This window comes from Odocoileus virginianus, unplaced genomic scaffold, assembly GCF_023699985.2.
Source record: "Odocoileus virginianus isolate 20LAN1187 ecotype Illinois unplaced genomic scaffold, Ovbor_1.2 Unplaced_Scaffold_12, whole genome shotgun sequence".
Taxonomy (NCBI): Eukaryota; Metazoa; Chordata; class Mammalia; order Artiodactyla; family Cervidae; genus Odocoileus; species Odocoileus virginianus.
Genome location: NW_027224274.1, coordinates 345,476 through 365,931, shown reverse-complemented (window position 1 = coordinate 365,931; position 20,456 = coordinate 345,476). Strand labels below are relative to the sequence as shown.

The 20,456-nt window shown below is 32.4% G+C and overlaps 1 protein-coding gene across 9 annotated transcripts in view; it reads left to right on the top strand.

Annotated features, from left to right (window-relative positions):
* The window catches only part of DCAF6 (DDB1 and CUL4 associated factor 6), a 182,885-nt gene that overhangs the window by 122,832 nt on the left and 39,597 nt on the right, over positions 1–20,456 (top strand). For all 9 annotated transcript variants that reach the window (XM_070462724.1, XM_020891867.2, XM_020891869.2 and 6 more), the window contains 4 exons: positions 8,785–8,902; positions 13,501–13,616; positions 14,818–14,901; positions 15,121–15,445. In XM_070462724.1, coding sequence (XP_070318825.1) covers positions 8,785–8,902; positions 13,501–13,616; positions 14,818–14,901; positions 15,121–15,445 — 643 coding nt within the window. The remainder of the gene's footprint in view (positions 1–8,784; positions 8,903–13,500; positions 13,617–14,817; positions 14,902–15,120; positions 15,446–20,456) is intronic.

The window sequence follows — 20,456 nt, the reverse complement described above, 5'->3', positions numbered from 1 at the left end:
TTGAATGATATATTCTAATGAGTAGTTTTGATTTTCCTTTTATTTATATCTCTCTTATACTTACCATAAGGGGAAAAAGCCTCTTCTGACATGTACTGCTCTTGCCTCTTAATAAAACTAGCAAATTTTTCCTGTTAAAAATATTTAGGCCAGAAATTCCCCCTTCTTTTAGTAACAATAACAACAATGACAAAAGAAATGTATAATCTTAACATTTAATTTTTGAGAGGGTATAAGGAAATAATTTTGCCTGAGTTTTAAATTATGGCCATGACTGTAGTAAGTTGCTTTATATTCATTACAGTGATAATCATTAAGTGGAAGTTGATAATGCATTAAGTTTGAAACTTAAACCTGTAGGCAATTACGCATATGTCAGACACTCATTTTCCATTCTAGATTTAAAGAAATAAAAATGCTAATTTGGGACATTAGAAACATAAATACTAATTGTCCATTATTTAATAAGCAGACTTCTTTTGACATTAACGAAATGTTTACTTACAGAAAGACTTGTGGATAGTCAGAAACCAGTAAAACAGATTTTACTAATTCTACTAGGGTAGATTGGGAATGGAAAAACTGAATGTGTCTTGTGTTAAGTATTATTCCCTCAAGATTATATACTGTCACCAAGTTGAAAGTTTAATAATGTCATTTTGACAGTATTACATCAAGTGATATTTTAAATGTACTTTGACAAATTTAATTTTTATTAAATATCTAATGATTGAAGTCTGCTGTATTAGTTGGGAAATTAAGTTCAGTATTCACACTGGAAAATGTTTGTGTATACTGTATGTAAATTCTAGAAGAAAAAAGTTGGTGAAATCATATTTCATTTAGGTTTTTTTTTTGTATTCTCTAGAACTGGTTATCACTTAGTTGCTTAGAATGAAGTAGGTCATCTCCTTTTCCCCAACTACTAGTTTAGATTCTAACAATTAATGATATATTTTATTTTTTGGAAGTTGGGGAAAAGGAGATAAGATAGTTCATTTGCCTGTGCTCACTTGTTCCACCTCTTGCTACCCAAATCAGTGTCTACATTTTTAGTTAAATTGTTTTCTAATTCAGAATTGTCTATGATAAAAATAGCTCTCATTGAGCTTTAAGTATGTAACTGGCACGGTGTGTATCTACTATCCCATTTGTTGCAGTTTAATGAGGTGAAACGATCCTCATTTTACTGATGAAGAAGCCAAGACTCCAAGAGATATGTAAAGACAAGTGAAATAAGTAGTAGAGTCATATCTGCGTATCTATTTCATTAATTCAACTCAAATGCCTCTTATCTTGTGGCAAATACTTGGCCTGGCACCAGGATGCACAGATAATAAAGCGAATGCTCCCTGTGCTTGGAACATAGAGTTAATTACTAATAGTGATAATAATAATATAGTTATTAACCATAATAATAACAGACACTTATATTGCATTTTTTGTGTGTGTCAAACTTTACTCTGAGCACCTTTTATATGTTTATTTATTTAATCCTCATCACAGTCTTATACAGCAGGTATCATTATTATCCCCATTTTCAGATAAGGAAACTGAGGTAAAGAGAGGTTAAGAAACTTGTCTAAAGTCACACATTGTGTGTCTGTGTTTGAAATGTGATTCAAATCAAAGCAGTCTGGTTCCAGTGTCTTTGATCATAACCACTACCCTTTGCCTCATCTAACAATAAAGACAGATGATGTGAAAAATAAATACAAGTGTCATAAGAATTTTAAAAGAGGAAACAAGGTTTAGTGGGGAACATATAACTGAGTCTTTGTTTCTTCTGGCATGGTCTCAAATAAGGTATTCCTGAGGATGAGGCATTTTAGCTGCAATCTGAAGGATGATTATGTGAGCAAGTTAGGTCAAGGAGAAGGAGTAAAGGGGATAGTGGACATTAATAGCATGGATAATGGATAATGGACACTAATAGCATGTGCAGAGGCTCTGAGAGAATCACCTTAGAATGGCTAGAAGAATCCCAGTATGGCTGGGGTGTGCTGTGGCTTCAAGAGATAGGTAGAGTCCATACTAAGAAGGACCTTTTGAGCTTTTTAGGGTTTTAGATTTTAAGAGCAATAGGAAGTTGGTGAAGAATTTAAAATGGGACATATGGCCTGATCTCATTTGTTCTGAATAGAATATGAAGAATTGACTACAGACTAAATCACTTAGGAGGTTCTCTTTAAAATTCTTATCTCCAGTAAGGATTTTGACCTGATGATAGAAATAAGGTGGAAATGTGAAGAGAGTCAAGAAATATTTAGAATGGGAGTATGTAGGATTTGATGAATGTGGCAAATAATTGAAGAGGAGTCCAGAGTATAAACTGCAGTAACAACTCCAGAATTTCTATTTGGGGGGTGGTTTAGCAGTGAAAACCTGTTTGGAGGGAGCAGGGTGAGGCTGTGTCTTAAACATGCTTTTATACAGTAAATGCAGTGTTTTTGACTTAGATTATACATTTATTTGTGATGGTTTGGGCAAGATTATAATAGAGATTAGGTGACATTTCTAGCACTCCAAGGAAAACTCCCAGGTTTTGACTGAGTATAATTAAATGAGCGTCTACTTCCTAAAATAGTTAACCCTGGAAAAGGAAGAATATATGGAAGAGGATGTGTAGAAGGAGGTGGAGGTCACAAGCTTAGTTTTGAATATGCTTAATTTAACTAATCTGTGTGAGGCATCAAAGTAAAAAGATCTGTTGAGCAATTGATTGTATGGTTATGGAGTTTAGCAAAGATGGCAGAGCTGGAGAAGTAAATCAGAACTTTATGAATGTAGATGATAATTGAAGTATGTATTGCATGTAGATGATAAATGACAATAGGTGAAATCATCTAAGATGAAAGTAAGATGTGAGAAGTCTAAAACATCTCAAAAAAAAATCAGAAAAAATTCCAGAATTAAATGTTTTGCTAGAGGAAAGCTTATAAAGGGGATGGAGAAGCGACGACCACACTGAGAGGTAATAGGGAAGTATTATAGAGCATGTGACGGGGAGAGGAGAATTTTCAAATGCTAGAGAGTCGTCTGCTGCTGAGAGGTCAAGTGTAGGTGAGTTCTAAAAATTCTCCCACTAGATTAGTGAGTTCAGAGGTGGTCAGTCTCATTAGTGAGAGCAGTTTCACTGGATTGATATAGGGCAGATTTAGGAGAAAAAATGGAGATGAAAAATAAGAAAAGTACTCCAAAACAATAAGCAAGGAGAATGGTAGCTGGAGGGGAAAGTGGTGATAGAGTTCTTCTAAGCTGTTCATTTTCATTTTCATCTGGAAGTCACATTTTACCATGCTAAGTAATCTGATCAATCAGAGTGACAGACAGATTTGAGTTTTTTTTTTAAATAGAGTATAGCTGAGGAAAGAGTCAAGAAAAGAAAAACACTGGATGAGAATTTTGGTAGGGTTTATGTGCCACATGCACACGCATTTTTACTTAATTTCTTACTATATGTTCTCCCTCAAAACTGAAAGTGAAATAGGAATAGACGACTTATGAACAGAGGGGTATAAGACTAAGTTCTGAAGTGTAGGGAAACACAGCCTATGAAGCATAGATAAAACAACAACTGTGTTTCAGTTCGTAAATTTTAAATATCAGAGGGAAAAAGGAGCCAGGCACAGGCTGGTTCTGTGTGTGTCCCAACCCCGTGTTTTAAGTTAATTCACTTTTTTCTGTTATGTCATGAAAAAAGTATATTGGATTAAAATGATTGTTATTGATATACAGGTGGATTTTGATTGTCAGGAGTAAAATTTGACTAGAATGTTATTTCCAAAAGATTATATAGGAGAGATTTCCTAGTAAATATTAGTGTTAAAGTTGTACTTTGTTTTTGTCTTTCATAAAATAGTTCATTTCTGTATAAAGTCAGATTCACTAGTGAGAACATTGAGTTTCAAAATAAGAGCCTTGCCTCACAGTCATCTATGTAGTGGATAGGAGTTCTCTGTTTAGAATCTACTCCTAGAAACAATTTCTCCACTTTGAATCAGAATATGCCTTCTTATTGATTGGAAGACTTGGATATCCAATAGTCTTGAGTTATGCAGAACAGTTATAGGTTCCTGACATATAAGAATGGAAATCTCACTTTGATCTAGAAATTATGCTTGAGATGTTTGCCTTTTCTATGCATGCCAGGCAAGTTGGGGGTGCCAAATTTGTGAAGATAGTTGAGCTTCATTATTGATGTGTCAATATTTTTTCAGAGGATTTCATCATACATTTTGTTTCCTTGTAAATTGATTTTTATTTTAAACATTGGGCATAACAAAAGGGGAAATATTGACAAGTTCTTTGTGTAATAGAAAATCCCTGAGGCAAGGAATAGATTATTTCTACATGATCCATAGCTTATCTCAACTACTCTACTTGATTAATGGATGATTGTACAGTTAGAATAGTGACCTAGCAGCAGAGAAAATGTTGGGCGTAGTGGTTCTGAACTAATTATTGTGGCGATAGTCTACTTAATTATCATCATTTTGATAACTTTGTTTAAATTTATACATAGGATAGGTCTCCAGGGACATCCTAGCTAAAAGACCAAACATCCATATCAATATTTAGATGATATACAAACCTAGTTACCAAGATAGCATATTTTGTTATCTACTTTGAGCATTTTTTTTAGAGCCACAAATGATCATTTCATAGTCAAAATGCATAGACTTGAAAACATGTGTATTAGACAACAACAAAAAAAGTTTATTTGTGGTTATTACTGTGAAAGGCTTGGAAGCTCCCTAATTAAGTAAAGGTCAAAGAAGTTCCTTTCAAATTATATTCCAGCCCATTCTATAATTTTTTTTCTGAGCCAGTGCGTTAATCTGAAAAGGGCTCTTTCTGGAAAGGATCTTTTAAATTTGCTTTCCAGAATCTCATGTTACCGACTATTCACTTCTATCTCCAAAAAATGAAGTCTTTTACAGTATATTGTCTTGATTTTTATGTTGTTATGACTGTGCTTCTGAAGCATGTGTTTGAATGGGTGGTAGTTTGCCTGGTTACAGATCACTGTAAGTTACTAACATCACCTGTTGTTCTTAATGGTTGAACTCAAAGCAATATGTATGGCCACCTTAGCAGGGTTGATCAAATTTAAAGTGATTTTTTTTTTCCCCTCACACTGTCCTTGTGCTGAGTGCACCACAATTTTATTGACAGTTTAACCTCTTAGTGCCCTGGAAAAGATACAGTCTAGTTTTCCAATAGTCTGATGCCAAAGTGACAGTTTGCATTACCAGAACTTTGTTAAAGTTGCTGATATGAATTATATATCATTTCTGAGAAATAATACCAACAATTGATATTTCTCAATTAAAATATGTGTTGAAGGAATCTTATTTTCTACTTAGTATTCAAAGTATTTCCAAGATAGTATAGTAAGAACTTCATATAGAAAGAAACTTAGAGAAAAGGAATCTACTACAATATTATCAGTTTTATCATCTATAAAATGGAGATAAAAGTATGTGCTACAAAGGTTATACATATCCTGGGACATAGTAATGTTCAACAAACTTTAGTTACTGTTATGATGGTGCATTCTATGTAGTCATTGGGTTTGATTAAATTCTCAACCCCAAGACTCCTCCTAAATTAAAATCTCTACTTTTTAAGAAAAATATTTCAGTAATATATTTCTAAGTAAGCATTTGAATAATGCAGGTTTTAGGATGTATTTGCTGATACAGATTCTAACACACAGAGCAAGTTACTGAAAATTAAAATGATTACAAGTATTTTTTCAAGTAAGGTAATAATAAAATAAATTTAGTTTCTTGGTTCTTTAGATTTTTACAGATATTTTTAGCTTAAAATTTGCACTTTATTAGAAACTATTTGTTTATTTATCTACATTTCTGAGAAAATTCAATCTGATAGATTGTACACAATCAAGAAAAGGAGTATTAAATTAGGAAGAGTAGAATGAACAAGACTAGGAAATAAATTTTTAAATTTCAGATATATACTTGCATCAGTGCTTCAGTTGACGAAACTAGGTTCTGTGCTGTGCATTGTTTCTGCCTGAGATATTATTTATATTTAGTGCTACAAAGAGAGAACCAGATGGGGGCGAGGGGTGATCTGAAGTATTTGTAACTAACAGACATATAGTGATGGGCCCATTTTACTCCAGGCTGATGACTTCATTGACTGTTTAAATGAACAAATTCTGTCAACTGTAGTCATCTTGTAAATTAAATGAGTACTACTGTGCTTTGCATGAATTTTTATAATGTGTGGGTTATATTCCAGAGAGATTAAATAATAACTTGGTAATAGGTAACCCCGGAAGAAAGTGTTAATTCACACCGGTCATCTTAAGGATTCTTCTTGCTTCTGGAGGCTGGTAGATGTTTTCTACACCATCTTGACCTCTCAACAGCTAGCTCTTTGTCTACTAAATTCCTTTAGTCTTAGCATGCAGATATCTATAGCTGCCTCTAATTTTACTAGAAAAGGAAGTTTTGGTAAAACATTTAAATGGCTTCTTTTTTTAAACTTTTTTTAATTGAAGGATAATTTCTTTATGGTATTGTATTGGTTTCTACCAAACATCAACATGAATCAGTAAATAGCTTTTTTTAAAACATTTTTTTTATTGTAGCGTAGTTGAATTTACAGTGTTGTGTTAATTTCAGATGTTAAATGTCTTCTTAAAACTTATGCTCCTATTAACCAAAGTAGGCTTATGAAATTCAGTCCTACGGTTCTCTCACACCTGCTTTTTTCCCCCCACTCCTTCTTTACTTTAAAAGAAAAATAATAGCAAAGCAGTTTGTATAATTTTTGAGAGATAATGAAAAAAATAGCCCCAACTCTACCTCTTAACTAACCTCTTAATCTTATCATTCAGCCTTTTGGCTGTCATTACCAGTTCCGTATCTTAAGAATGACTGTGGTTTTGGCATTAGTGGAACAGAAACTTCAGCAACATAACTAAAGAATAAGGGAAAACTGTATGTGGACAGGTGACTAACAACAAATATTTCAAAGGTTTTCAAGGATAGGACAGATGCTTTAAAAGTGCCATTTGGAAATCCCTGGTTGTCCAGTAGTGGTTAGGACTCTGTCTTTCACTGCCAAGAGTGCACAGTCCCTGGTCAGGAAACTAAGATCCTGCAAGCCTCATGGTGTGGACCAAAAAAAAGTCCTGTTCTTGATAATTTTACATTAGCTCAAGATAGGTTAATTTGGTTATTTTATAAGAGAGCCATATGGTAAAATACCTCCTCTAAAACACTGAATTACCGTATCTTTGGAAGTTGTAATGGATGGTTAATTTTTTTTTCTCAGCAGCTGTTTATATCAAGGACATAGTCAACAGAAGTAGCACAGAAACAGAATGAATACCGTTTGGTAGGCCAGCTTTATAACTTGATTCATACTTTTACTTTCAAAAAGCAATTAATATTATAGGAGAGGATGTCACATGAGTTAGAAGTGATGATGTAAGAATTGATACTCCTGAATTTTATCAGCTTGGCTTCTCCTCTCTTGGAGAGAATCCTTTTTCCTTTCTGCTACTATTCTGTATTCTTAAGTCCTGTTAATTTTCCTCTTACAGGATAAAAGCAAGAGCAGAGTTTCTGTCAGATTCTCTTTTAGTAAGTGCTCTAGCGTGTTCAAAAGAAATACAGAAAGATAAAAGTTCTTTATTGCAATAAAAAGTGGGCCCAATAACCAAAAATCGAGTAATTTTGATTTCATTGATACTGTTTTCATGACAGAAAGCTTCTTTTTAGTACCATCAGGTGCTCGAAATAGTATCCAGAAAATAATTATGTTACAGATGAGTTTTCTTTCTGCAAGGAACTGGCAGAAATATTACATGTTTGATTATATAGCAGTTTTTATTCTCTATACATTTTAATGTTCTCCAAGCTGTTATTCATCATAAAATGAAAAATTTATAAAGCCCTGTTCAAATTTGTCTTTGAATATCTGAGTACTCCTTTTGTAGAGGAAGGAAGAGGTGACTTGAAAGTGACTTGTATTAATTTCTGAGTTTCTTAAATTTATTTACCATTTTATAAAGATTTTATATGTTGAGATAGACATGTATTATGAGTAAAATCTATGAAATCTTAAGATGGAGTTGCCTCCCCATAATTTAGAAAACAAATTTCTTTCAAGATTAGTCAGGAGGGGAGAATGGAATATACCAAAAGGTATGATCTTATAACAGAGTTTTAGAAAATAACTAGATTTTTCTCCCCACTCCTTCCCAATAGAGTATAGGCTATAATCCCTCCCTAGATTGTAAGTCTATGAGTTTGAAAGAACAGCAAGAATTTGATAGCAGTTAATTGCAACAAAGTTTTTACTAAACAGCTTCTTTTGGAGCCCTTGCATCTTACTTCTCAGAATTTCTGAAGGAGCCAATGATAATTATTCTTAGTGCTTTAGCAACTGAAGAAAATAAGTCCTGAGAATTCCATTAAATAAAAATACCAGTTTATAAAGTATGTCATTTCATGTTAATGTTCTTTGATTCCCTAACAATTAAATATGGTTCTCAAATGTGTGTGATTTTCATCTGAATCAAAGGGAGTCATGTTGCAAAGCTAGGATTTGATTCAATGCCACTTTGAAATATAGAGTATTTCTATAACACTTGCTTTTGAACTTTAAGTGAGAACCATAACAGATGTGAGAAAGAGTTATGACAAGGACAGCCTAATTTAAGTTTTAGAAATTTTAGGAAATGTCATCTTTTTATTGATTTCAGAGACTTTTTTCAAATGTTTTAAACACAATTTTCAGATAACAATAATGAAAAGCTGAGCCCCAAACCAGGGACAGGTGAACCAGTTTTAAGTTTGCACTACAGCACAGAAGGAACAACTACAAGCACAATAAAACTGAACTTTACAGATGAATGGTAAGTTAATATTTTTGTAAAGATGTTCTTAGCCATTTTGTAGGATTTTATTAGATATTATTTTTAACAGTTCATCTTTGTTTTGTAATAATGTATTGGTTCTCAAACTTTAGCGTGCTTCAGGATCACTTGGAGAGCTTCTTAAAACACCGATCACTAGACCCCACAATCAGAATTTGAGGTGGAGTCAGAGAATTTGCATTTCTAAAAACTTCCCAAGTGATACTGATATTGCTGGTCCTGGGATATTTCTCTGATAGAAAATGCAAACGAAGATCAATCATAAATATACTAATAGTGCAAAAATTAATAAGCCTAACATTTTGGAGCTTTTTGCAGGCTTGGTCCTATGTAAAAATGTGTGTTTATGTATATATACATATATATTTTTGCTTTGACATTATTTTAATGATACTGAATATATTTAATTCTTCCCTACATTTATTTGAGTTAACTTTATAGTAAATATTCCCATATTACTCCTTAGTTTTCATAAATATTATTTTGTCAGCTAATAGAATCCACCAAAAGGATGTACCATAGCTTTACTTATCCATTTCCTTTTAGTTAGGCAGTGAAGTTACTTATTTTTACCAAATAAGACTATGAATATCTTTGTTTACAAGCTTTGTTTCTACTTTTAAGATGATTATTTGGGGTATTTTTTTCCAGAAATAAAACTGTATCTAAATTAAAAGATATTGAAAAATTATTTTCAAAAGGATCATCTGTCATTACATTTCTCCCAACAGCATATGAAAGTACATGTTTTGCTGTCTCCAGGCCAGTATTCAATATCAGTATATTCATTTATTTGTAACTTATGTATTTGATTTTTAAATAATTTTTATTTAGATTATTATTAGTGAGTTTGAACTTCAGTGGTTGTATAGAATCTTTTTGATGGCATTTCTGATTATATTTATTGTTCATTAGTCTAATTAAATATGATATTTAAAAAATTAGTTATGTGAACTTACCTAAATTCTTTGCCACTGTCTCATTGCCTTTTGCATGAGAGACAGCATCCAAAATACTGTATTTAAATTTATTGCTGTTATTATATGAATTAATATATAGGCAATACAATCTTTCTTAATATAATTAATTATATATTAATATAATCATATGTGATTAATATATGGTGGTTATGTTAGTCATTTAATAACCAATATATTAATTATTCTAGATAATTGATATATTAAATTATACATTATTATATATTATATGTTAGTATAATATATAATATGTTGTATATAAATGATATATAATATAGTTATATATTGTTTATTAATATATAATTAATTATATGTTGATATATGATATTCTAATTTACAGGTTTCCATTTGTCTTTCTCTGTGTTTTTTTATATTAAAATCTTTGATTAAATAGGATTTTCATATATTATTGTTGAATACCTTCTGTGTTTCAAAGACTGCTCTAGATTTTGGTAATTCACTGATGAAAAAAATAGACAAAAAAAATCCCTGCCCTATTTAAGCTTACTGTCTAGGTATGGGAGGCAGATAATAAACATAATAAATAAATGAATTGTATAGCAAAAGCCTATTAAATGGTACTAAGTGCTATGGAAGAAAATAGAGCAGGTAAAGATTATTGTAAAATCCCCGGAAGGGGTAGGCATCATTGAGAAGATGACATTTGGGCAGTTTCAAGGGTAAGGAGGAGTGCATATCCAGGGGAAGAGCATTCCATGCAGAGAGAAAGCTAGTACAGTGGCACTGAAGTAGGAGCAGTCTCAATGTGTTCAAAGATCTTAAAAGAAAAAAACAACAGTGTAGCTAGAGTGGAGTGACCAAAGGAGAGGGTAGTAATAGATAAGGTCAGCCAGGGAAGTGAGAAGGGTCTTAAAAGGAAAAAGGATGTCTCTGGTTGCTGTGTAGAGAGCAGGCCTTTGATAGAAACTGGATGATCAGTTAAAAGGCTTCGGCAGTAAGCAAGGTGAGAGGTGTTGCTCACTTAGTTGTGTCCGGCTCTTTGTGACCCCATGGGCTGCAGCACGCTAGGCTGAGGTGGCATCTTGGACCAGGATGGGAGCAGTGGAGGTAGTAAGGAGGTTGGATTCTAGATGTGTATTTGAAGGCATGGTCAATAGACTTTCTTTATGATCTCCACTGTTTAACCTCAGCTTTTAAAAATCATGATATCCATGGCTCTTTTTCTTAGTACATTATTTAAGACCACAAAAGATTATCATAATTTATTCTTAAGTCTTTTCTTATGTTTCTGTACAGAAGGGACTGATTTCTTATGAAGAATCTCATCTGAGCATATTTTAACCAAACATCTTTAGTCCCACTCTTCTTTTGAATGGTGCTTTTTCTTCTTTGAAAACTAACCTGAATTATATTCTCTTATTCACTAGTTTCTTATTTCTTTATAAAAAAAGTAGTTAGCCTTTTTTTCTGGTTATAAAAATATTCTGTATTCATTGTAAAAAAGATTTAAAAATGCAGTCTTTTTCATCTGTGCTAGTGTGGTGTCTTGCTTTTATTTTAGTTTCTTTGATGACAGGAAGGCAATAGAGCACAGACAGAGAGTTGGGACTCTGAACATGACTAGCTTCTGGACCTCTGTAAATACCAGTTTTTTCATCTGAAAATGGGAATATTTAATACAACCTTCCTCAGGGATTTTGGGAAGATTTAATGAGACCATGCCGAAAAAGTACATAGCGCTTAGCTCGTTGACTGGCACACGATAAGCTTTAAATAATTGATAGCTACAATTGTCATCTTTTATAAATTGCCTTTCAGATCCTTTGCCCAGTTTTTTACTGTGGTGTTTATGTTTTTCTTACTGACTTATAAGAGCTATATAGAATTAAGTGAGGATAATATCATTTGTCTTTCATTTGTTGCAGATATTTTTCCCAGTTTATTGTTTGTCTTTAAGTTTGCTTATGGTAGTTTCACTTTATGGTTTCAGCCTGTGAGCTAATTAATGCTCCTTGTTGTTCTCAGAATTAGGGGAAGATTTCTTCTTTATTTCCTTTTATAGTTCTGTGCTTTTATATGAAAAATATGTATAATCTTTTTATAGTTTATTTTACCATAAAGTATGATATAGGGCTTATAGCTCAATTTTTCCACATGTCTTTTCCTTTATCCCAGTACCTTTTATTGAACAATCTAGTTAGTCATTTATCTATGATTTTAAAATACCATATTCACACATGCTAAATGTATTTACTTGATTACTTGTTTTTCCACTAATGGCTCTGTATTCCTACATCAGTGCCCTGTCATAACTGTTCTACACTGGGCATTCTATTTAACCCTGCATCATAGCTTTCTCAATGGGGGAAAAAAAAAGATTTATATATCACATTGGCTTATCTTTATCAGAATTGCTGTACATTACTTTTTGGTTAAAAAGAAATACATGTTCATTGCAAAAGAAATAAGAATCTAAAGAAAAGTTAAAAAAAAATTACAGTAACCCAACTGAGATGACAGTTAACATTGGTGTCATCTTTCTGATATTTTTCTGATAAATATCCTTTCTGATATTTTCCTCTGTGTATATACCCATGTAGATATGCATTTTTCTTAAAAATACATTATATATGGATGGTATTTTTAAAAAATTAAATTGACTTCCATAATTAGCCAAAAAAAGCTTTTTGAAAATTTTGACAAACATTCCATGATAATTTGCATTGTTTATTGAGTCACTGCTATTCGTCTACGAATAATGTTTTTTAAGTTGTTGTAGCCATTCAGTTTATTCTTGTTCACATCTTTACTAAATTTAAGAAATTGTTCCATTTTTCTGAATTTAATTTTAACCTTAATAAAGATTGTTATACATTTTCTTCTGTTTTCTTTCCCACTCAATCCCCTTCTTATACATATGTCATGATTTGTCACAGAATGTTCATTGAAAATTATCTATTTAACTTGGTATGGTATTCTGCTCTAGCCAAAAATTCTAACAGGATTATGGTTATCATCAGGTAGGTATTAAAACTAAAATAGAAAACATCATTCTCTCCTTCTACAAAACTATGGTGTCGATCACTTGCCATATTTGAACAGCAATCTAGAACTGGCAGTGATCTACAAAGGGCAATTCAAAGACCAAAGGAACTTCTAGGCCTCTTTTCAAGTATCAATTTAAAAGTAGCCTAGAACAACAAAGTCTAAAAGGGTATATGATCAAAGTTTGTAAAATCAGTAAGAATTTTAATATGGTGAAACATCTGTAGTGAGGACAAGAAGAGAGATTATGTAATTAAGTTAAAATTCAATAGAGACTTGTATATATATACCAGATCGTAGGAGCATCAGTCAGTGAAGAATTTATATTTTTTAATCTCTTTTTTTTAATCTCTTTTTAATATTAAAAGTGGATTAGAATAATCACCTTGATTTTTTTTAAGTGATGTTTCGCAAGTACTGCTAATATAAATCTTGTGTTTTATTTGTATCCTGAATTTTTTTGATCAACTTCTCTAGTTGTAAAATATTATAGTCTGAGTTTTTTGATCAGCTTCTCTAGTTGTAAATTACAAAAATTATCCTAAAAGTTGACATTTATTAACTTCTTGGTGAAATAGCTTGTCTTGATTGTAGGAGCAGTACTGCCTCAAGTTCCAGAGGAAATGGGAGCCACTGCAAATCTGAGGATCAGGAGGAATCTTTGGCCCCACAGAGCCCAGTGCAACCATCAGAAGGAGAGAATGAAGCAAGTAAGGTGATATTTTGCTTTTGTCCTGACAAAACCCGATGTTGGATGTTTGTTTACCTATTTTTCTGATACATCAGTGCTACAGTTTTGTTTTTTCACTTTTGCCTCAGTAGTCCACTTACTGCTGTTGATGAATTATCAATAGCAAATGCCAAAGATAGGGACCTTAAGCATTTAAGATGAGGCATCACAGGGAAGCATAGTTCCCATCTGTGGGCACAGTGGCCAGGATAGATGGTCATCATACGGACAATATATTAGATATAAATGTTGGTTTGAGTTATCTTTACCATTTTTATACCTAGCAGTGAAAGCCAGAGTATCTATCTTGATTTTTTCAAAGTATATAGGTTGTTTATGGAGGAAAAGAAAAAAGAATAAAATCTAAACAGGTTATGAATGAATCCTGTTTCATGTAAGAAGAGCCATTTGGAGAATGTTTTTAGAACCCCTTCCTGAAATATTTTTATGTGATCATCATATAAAGTTTAAGGGTCAGTACAGCCTTAGAACACAGTAGATTTTCGTACATATTTGATAAATGAATTCATGAATTGTTTTCATTAAATGAATACATACTTCAGCGTAGCAGAGCTTGCAAGAATAAAATACGTATAAGGTGACTGTCTAGCAAGCAAATGTCCAATTAGGAACAAAAAACCTAATCCTTCATAGGTCTTTAGAGTTAAACCCCAGAAATAAATATTTCCAGTAACCAAATAGAATTTATGGTGGCGCTAACTTTACTCTCTGCTCGTGATAGTTCAAATTAGACCAAGTATATGACAAAAGGAAGAAAAATACTCAGTTTTTAAGTTTATATTCTTTGACATTTAGGGGGAAAATAAAATCAAAATTGAGGAATGTCAGTTGGGAGGAATAATCTCAAGCAGGATTTTTCACATAGAGTTCATGAAGGTCCATGCATAGACTTTGGGAAGAGGCAGAGGGCAGAACTGATAAACAAATAGCAAATACCCACATCTGTTCCTGATAGTATTTTACAGTTTTGTGGGTACAAAGATAGTGTTTGTATTATACTCTGGGGGAGTTTTTATCTGAGTGTCAGAAATATATATGACCCTAAAAGGGTTAAGAGCTGCTTGTGTATAGGAAACCTAGAATATTAATTAAACTGGTGTTTATTTTTCTAAAAAAAAAAAAAAAGTTAGGATTTAATGATAATTTGGTTTAATTCCCAGAAGCTCCTGAAGAATCATCAGAGGATGTGACACTTCAGGAAGGTACATCTCCAGAAAGCACAGTTCAAAACTATATAGATACAGGTGAGTTGTTTTGTTCTCCTTAGAGAATTCCTTTATATAGGAAAACAAGAAGACTTAATCTGTGTTAGTCTGTCCAGAGTTAGAGACCATTTCCAAATAGATGTATTGTGGAATTTTGTTCTTCATGTAGGGGAATTAGATTTATATTAGAAAATGTCTGAAGTTAGATTAAATAGTGTTGCTGACATGACCAGTTATTACTACTTTATTTTCTGACAGCACAATCAGATAAGTTTACTTCTGAGTCATTGGATTCTGGCCCAGGAGAAAGAAATGACTTCAATCTTGATAGCCCTTGTGGGGTTGCAGAAGAATCCACTTTGTCTGAAAAAGGCAAAGAACCAGGAACTTCAGATCAAACTAGCACAAGTGCTTCCAGACATAGTACCAGCGACCCTGAGCCTCAGTCACAAACAGAAGCCACTGGGCCTCCGGCCCGTGAGGAGACGTTGACCAGGGACTCTGCTCTCCAGGACACAGATGATAGTGACGACGACCCAGTCCTGATCCCAGGTGCAAGGTATCGAGCAGGACCTGGTGACAGGTTGGTAAATTTTTAATTAACATGAGCTACAAAAATATAATTCACAAGGCTTTATTTCTTTGCTTGAAGTCATGGAAAAGAGTCTTTCCATTTTTGACAGTTACTTCCTCTAAGTGTGTGTCTCAGTCATAAACTCATAGAATTTTGTAAACTATAAGTAATTTCACATATTACGTATTGCATTCTTTGAGCAAAAGAATATAAAGAAGATACAAAGAATTGCTGTTTATCTTTAGCACAAAGGCTTCGTCTTCAGTTTACAGATTCAGAGGAAGGAATATTGAGAATGACCAGCAGGTTATTTACTGAGTTAGGGTTATCTTTAGTTGTCACATTGCCTCATAGAGATCTTGATCTTTATCAATTTGGGGTTTTTTCTTAGCATTTAGTTTTTCTACTTTTCTCTTAACCCTGGATTAAGGTAGTGTGACAAGGTTCTCTTTTTGAGAACATTGTGTTTTTCTCTGACTTCTACTAAGTAGCTCAGTTTCAGAAATGAAAAGTCATACCAAGTAACAAATATTTTAACTGCAGTAAAGAATTAAATTGCTTATGTGTTCATAACTTTTTCCATTTTTGATTTTATGTATTCATAAGGATATATTTTATTTTTTTAGTAGGTAAAGTAAATCTTCAAAGTATATTGCATTTCATACATTCCTAAAACTATTTCTATAATTAGTGCCATCATATCTCATTGTAAGTTCTGTCCTAGTCCAGAGAATCAAATTTTACCTTTAAAATCGTAGTTTTCACAGGCATGAAATTGTATCACATGTATTTATGCTCAATGTACTGCTGTTTATAAAATGTTCTGACATTTCTGTCAAGTGAAAAATAAAAATACAATGAAAATATTAATTTACCATTAAAGAATGGCAATGTTATACAATGATCAAGAGCATAATGACTTGAATTCTGGTTTTATCATTTACTAGCTGTTTCCTCATTCAAATTACTTAGTATCTCTTAAAGGTTTGATTTCCTTATCTATAAAATGAGATTATAATTGTTTAGAATTGTTGTCAGAACTTAGAAAAAAATCAGTCAAAGGACTTGTCTCACTTTGAAGGCACTAAATAAATGATAGGTGTATTAAACAGCCAAGACATTCCATGTGCTACTTAAACTTTAAAAAGCAATTACTTATAATAAGAATGGCTCTAGAGAAGACAAGCAAAATTCCTGAATATAGTAACTTGAAGTTCAGTTTAGCTGCCTTTTCTTAACTATGAAAAGATGGATAGGTATCTGCCTTTAGTCATATTTGGTCAAAGTGTTTACTTTGTAGTGACTTTTAAACAAACATTTTGTCTTCACCTGACACACATTAGTCTTCAAATTCTTAGTATATATTTTAGACAAGTAAAACTTAGTTTCATTTCTTTTCATACTCAGAGGGAGTCCCATAGAGCATTATTACCACTTGATGTATGCAAATAAGGTTGGCAAGGATGGCACAATTTATAAATCAAACTGATGTTTTCTAAAACCTAGGATGGAGAACCAGAGACTATAACTATTTTATGCTTGTACATTTTTGGCTTTCAAATTATATAAGCAAACATATGTCCTTCATTTTTTATCTATACTTACAAAGCTTAAATGATACTAAGGTAGTAATTGAAAATGAAATTTAAGTATCCACTTCTAGTAAAATGTACCATGTCACTTACCAGGTCTGATTGCTTAAATAGGAATTATATATTTTTGGTAAATATTAGACACTTGAAAAAATGATTATTTAACATCTTATATTCAGGCTAATTATGTAACACTTTTACTTGGCCTGCATTATAGGTGAGGAAACTGAGGTGCTAAGCAGAGATTTTGTATATTCTAGACCTAAGGAAAAAAAATTTTTTTAACACGGTAGTATAACATGAATGAGAAAAGAGAATTTGTGGGGAGAATGGGTTCTAGAGAATACAGAACATCTTGCAGCATATTGTCCTTATTTTGGATATCTTACTAGAAGCTATATTATCTTTCTATTGAACATTATCATTTACTTATCATTTTTGTAATACTTACATGATTTATATATTTTAGGGATTCTCCTGAGGCTTAGACATGCCACAGAATTGGCAGCTGATAGCTTCATTGACCCAAGAAACCCATTTGCTGAACTAGACTAGCAGAATCTTTTAGAGGAGAGGTGACCAGGTTCAACAGCCTGAAAGTGACCCCACTTCTCGCATGTGCTCTTGAGTCTGTGCTCTCATGGTTAGATCCAGATTTGAAACCACCTCTTGATCTGTATTTGCTTCCCTGCTTTTTTTTAAACTATTGTTTAATATTCTGTATAGCCAGTTTAGGTATTTAGCCTTTTTTGTCCTATGTATTATTTAGTTATTTGTCCTATATATTATTCTATAGGACATAGCAGTAAACTTATTAAAGAGTAATAAAAAGATAATAAAATTCTTCTTCAAAATTAATAAAATTAATTTTGAGAAAATTAATTTATTGAAGAGGACAAGTACACAAGCCATTTATAAATAGAAAACAGTTTTAATAAATATATGAAATTAGGTACAATATTATATATATATATCAGTGTGTACACGTCCATACACAAAGTTGTACATACTGAGATAATGCTGAGGTGATTAGAGTGGCTGTTTCATAATTACCTCCGTTTTCCTTTGAAATATGCATTATTCTTCCCTAGCTATTTACCAAAAAAAATTTGCAAATGGTGTAAGATCTTCCTTCTGACTTTTCTGTAAATAATTTTGATAATTCCTAACTTCCTGAGTACCAAATTGATTAAATTTTGAACTACCTATATAAAGTATACTTTTTATTTCTGTACCTTTCTAAGGCTCTTCATCCCTGGCCATTTATCTTACTTCCAAAATTTGGAGGAATGAGTATGTTGACTTTTTTGTTCTAAAGATAGAAAGTTTAAGAAATTTTACTTCTTAAGAACATGAAAAAAAATCATTCACCAGCTTAAGAATAAGCATATGATTTTTGTTTTTGTGAATTTCTATTTCCAAAGGAATAAAGAATTCCAAAGCTCTGCCATAAAAATCATACCATTTGGTTCTTAGAGTCTAAGTAAACTAGACTAGCAGAAGTTGGATCTCACTTGGATGAAATGCCAAACTAAAAGGATACATGTCCCCTCTTGCTCCCATTTGAGAAACCTAGTCAAGATTAGTTTAGTAAGGCCAGAGAGATGGTTCCCAAATTAAAAATGGTTAAAGAGTATATACTTAGATTTGTACTTTAATTTGATGAAGAATTATATAGTGGATCTCATAAATTTTTTGCCACACAATTAATTTTTAAATGAAACCTAAAAAGTTTGTAGCTAAGCCATTTTGACACATTTAATGAAAATATCAAAACAGTTCTTTGCAATACAAAGTTATAATTTTTTAAAATAAAGATTTGCATTCTTATAATTTGGTTAAATAAATATGATCCACGTTTTCACTTTTGAGCTGAGATCAAGCATGAGAAGGAAATGTCTTAGAAAATAAAATGTTAGCCTTAATGACTAACATAGGTATTTTTAAATCCCTTCTTATTAAATATAGCTAGTCTCAGTCTAAATATAACTGGGACTTTCTATAGCAGAGGTCAGCAGACTTTTTCCTAAAAAGCCAAAGAGGAAATATTTTAGGCTTTACTGGCCAGGAGGCAAAATGGAGGCTATTATGTAAGCACTTACATAACCACATAAGATGTAACCATTTATAAAAACCACTGGTCTCTAGTCGTTCATTACAAAAATAGGCAGCTGGTCAGATTTGGCCCAAGAGCGGTAGTTTACTTATCCCTGCTTTATAGCAGATCAGTCTTACAGAGAGAAACCAAGCTATAGTATATGGTAAAATTCCTCTGTTGACAGGTTACCAAAGTTCAAAACAAATGTGAATCACCATGTTAGATCTCCTTTAACTTTGTTTATAGCAGGAACTCAGAACATTAAATGGAAACTAAAGTGAAGAAAGAAATAATCAAACATATCTACTTTCTAATATGGTTTAAAAAATAAATAAAAGTAGTATGTACATCTCTTAGGAATTTTATGTATTAGATTTAGAGACATAAACAGGTGCCCTTGGAATGAAAGAAAAGTGGTTTTTTGTTTAGAGGTTTATTGTTTAGATGGTCTTCATGTAAACTGTTTTCAGCACACCAAATCCAACTTCTAGTAAATGGTAGGATGGCCTGACAGTTTATCCTCTTGACAAACCCCACAGGTTTTTACTCTATAAAAAGAGACAAGCATCTAAGTAAGCTTTCTGAAAAAGTTTTCAAATAGTCTTGAATAGTTTTTATAGACTCAGTTAAGATGCTCTAAAAATCTTTTCTGTGAAGATTAAAGATACCACTTTTAAAAAATATGTTTCTTATTTGCATAGAAATTCAGTTCTATTTACCTACTCTGGACTTTGGGACATGGCCTTCATTTTTAAAGCCAAAATTCTTTGCATACTGTAAATTTGTTGTCATCTATTGAATCATCATTATAATCATTTTTCAGTATTTCTAGTGATTCAAGTCTATTCTTTTTAAAATTGCAGAGAAAAAAATAAGCATAGAGAAAGAACTGAACTCCGAGGGAGTTAAAAGCTCTGTTATTCTTTACTTGCTTGTTATCCAGTCTTATGGTTAGGACAAATGAATCAGCTCAGGGCTTAGTCATTTAGTTCCTAAAGAGCAGTTCAGCCCTGGGGAGCTAATGTAGGTGTTCCAGTGGATGGTATATGACTCTGTGCAAGTTCCCTGTATTCTGTAACAAGGTTAGGTTCTAATCTTTTTAGAAGATAAAAGGGATTAAGTACAATGTTTTCCTTCTAATCTATCTTCAGTGAACTATTTGTGTCTTTAATTTTCTCATATATTTAGTCGAATGACATATTATCACATAATACCCTGAGTCACAAAGGGTAACAAAAGTATTTTAGATTTATATGATTAAAGATAAAAGTGGTGGCCTTCATGCTTTAAATATTTGGTTCTTTGAAGTGAAGTCTTTGTGAGTGACTTT